This window comes from Habropoda laboriosa, unplaced genomic scaffold (assembly GCF_001263275.1).
Source record: "Habropoda laboriosa isolate 0110345459 unplaced genomic scaffold, ASM126327v1 scaffold2, whole genome shotgun sequence".
NCBI lineage: Eukaryota > Metazoa > Arthropoda > Insecta > Hymenoptera > Apidae > Habropoda > Habropoda laboriosa.
In genome coordinates this window covers 4,244-6,645 of record NW_017100190.1, presented here as the reverse complement: position 1 = coordinate 6,645, position 2,402 = coordinate 4,244, and the positions used below count along the sequence as shown (strand labels likewise).

Sequence of the window (2,402 nt, the reverse complement as noted above, 5' to 3'; positions counted from 1 at the left end):
AACGTTGATAGCATTCGATTGCTTCGTTCGATTCATCCCTTCCTTCTCCTCCTCCTCCTCCTCCTCCTCCTCCTCCTCCTCCTCCTCCTCCTCCTCCTCCTCCTCCTCCTCCTCCTCCTCCTCCTCCTCCTCCTCCACCACCACCTCTTTCTCGTCCTGCACATCTTCGATCTCCTCTTCGTCACCTTCCGTTTCTACTTCGTACTCCTCCTCCTCGTCCTCGTCTTCTACGCGCAGTTCTACACAGTCGAAAGTTTCGCCACCGCAGCCTTGTCCCGCCGCATTCTCGCGGTGGTATCGACCGTTATCCGAAACACCGAAACGAAGGTTCAGCTCGGCTCGACATTCCTTACAGTTTCCTAAACGTATCAGTTCGTGTTCCTGGCAACAACAATCGCAGTCTTCCTCGTAGTCGGTGCAACATTCTTCCTTGATCAATATTATGTAATCAGCGGCGAAGAATTCGTTCAATTTTTCGTTTATCACAACTCTGTTCTTCTGCGATCCCGCCTTAGATTGACCGGGTTTCTTCAACAAGGACTTGAGAATCTTCGCAGGCTGCTCGGCCGGAAGTTCGCTTCCGTGCTCCTTCATTATTAGGCATGTCGTTGTTACCGTACCGACCAGCACATTTAATCGATCGATCGATCTTGTTAAGTATCCTCGAACAGGCACATTTTCGGTCAATCGGTTACCATCGTCGTTCGTGTTCGTTGTGCGCAAGCGAACGCTCGTTTCAGGCTTATCGATCTTGGACGACGAACGTGGGCGCACTTCTAAACGACACTTTCTAAACAACACGTTATTATTGTTATTAAACGCACCATTCGACGTACCAGTCCACCGTAAAAACCACCGTTGTTACACGCCGTACTCGTCCGAAAGAAACGCCAAAGGTAGCTGTCATCGGCGGACCGTCGTTTCGACCTCGAGAGGACTCCACTAGCAGACTACCTTGCGTGGAATACATCGTCGATGCGCAACGTGATCGCGCATCGCGTCACGCGTTTCAATTTATCCCGCGTCGGTTAATTTATCTAGCGGTCGTACCTAATTCTAACGGCTAAATAAAGATAAAAATTACAGTTGAAATTATCAACAGCATTATAAACAGCGGAGACAATGGCAGCAGCGTTGGCAGGAGTTAGGCGAATGGCACTGTATACTTCTCTAATCTCCATCTATCTCTACAACAGTGTAACAATGCAAAAATGGAACACAACCGTTTAAACAATTTTCCACGCAAGATTCGAATACCATGCGCATATGTAAATTTCAAATAAAATTTCATTTCAATTTTCTTGAAAAGATGAATGTACTTATGTATGGGAACATAAAATAGGTCGAGTACTTTTAACTTGATAAACTTTTTCGTCACTTTCTTTCTTACTTTCTTACTTTCTTTTTCTTTCTCTTTTTTTCTATTTTAAAAGATGCTTCGGAATCGGGCCGAAATACTTGTAACGGTCTTCGGGCTTTTTTTTCCATTTTAATACGCGTACGATGCTAATATACTAAATATACCAAAGTCGGGAGATAAGAACGCCGATAAATAACCGTGTCGGCAATATGAGAATATTTTTCTAAAAAATAAACCGGAAAAGGGTTAAATCTTGGTTGATACGAAATAATCGGTTGATAAAGTAATCGATAATTGAATCTTACGTCGATCGAATCTTCGTCGATAAGACCTCGCAAATATGCTTGTAAAAGAAACCAATTCACAACTCGGAGAGCAAACACTGGGGAATATTTCTCTAAAAAAAGAACTAAAAAAAAAAAAAAAAACTAACACAACTCGGAAGGACAAACCCTAGGGAATATGTTTCTAAAAAAAAAAAAACTAACACAATTCGCAACTCGGAAGGACAAACTCTAGGGAATATGAACGTCGGAAATATGTTAATAAAAAAAAACTAACTCGAAAATAAAAAATTGTCGGAATGTCGCTGATATGTTTAAAAAAAAACTGACCTTCCTAGAACTGACTTATCCCGAACTGACTTCAGCGTCCTTGAATGGACTGGTTGTTTCCGAAAATTCGAATCAATGTACCTATTTTTTTGAAAAAGGGAAACGAAAGCTCTTTTTTCAAAGAATTCAAACGGAATATATCGCTGATAACTCCTCGATGTATCGACGAATTTGCGAACGTCTATTCGATCGAACCCTTTCGTTTTATCCGTCACGTCTCGATCGTATTACTTGCTGCGTAACTCCCAACAGGTTACCTATCACGACGATTCGCTGAACAATTGTACGCCAAGAAATAACACCGCGTGGAGGTGTATTCACTTTAATATATAAATTATCTGTGTAGTGATTCTAATAATCCATATTAGTATGTAATTTGAACTCAAATATTTGAATTACACATCTGTCAGGGGAATTAGAGTGTACTT

General features: G+C 41.7%; 1 protein-coding gene across 1 annotated transcript in view; it reads right to left on the bottom strand.

Annotated features, from left to right (window-relative positions):
- Positions 1–850, bottom strand: part of LOC108579827 — a 5,485-nt gene extending 4,635 nt beyond the window's left edge. Inside the window, exon 1 of the mRNA XM_017943448.1 lies at positions 123–850. Coding sequence (XP_017798937.1) covers positions 123–594 — 472 coding nt within the window. The 5' untranslated portion in view covers positions 595–850. The remainder of the gene's footprint in view (positions 1–122) is intronic.
- Positions 851–2,402: the final 1,552 nt, after the last annotated feature.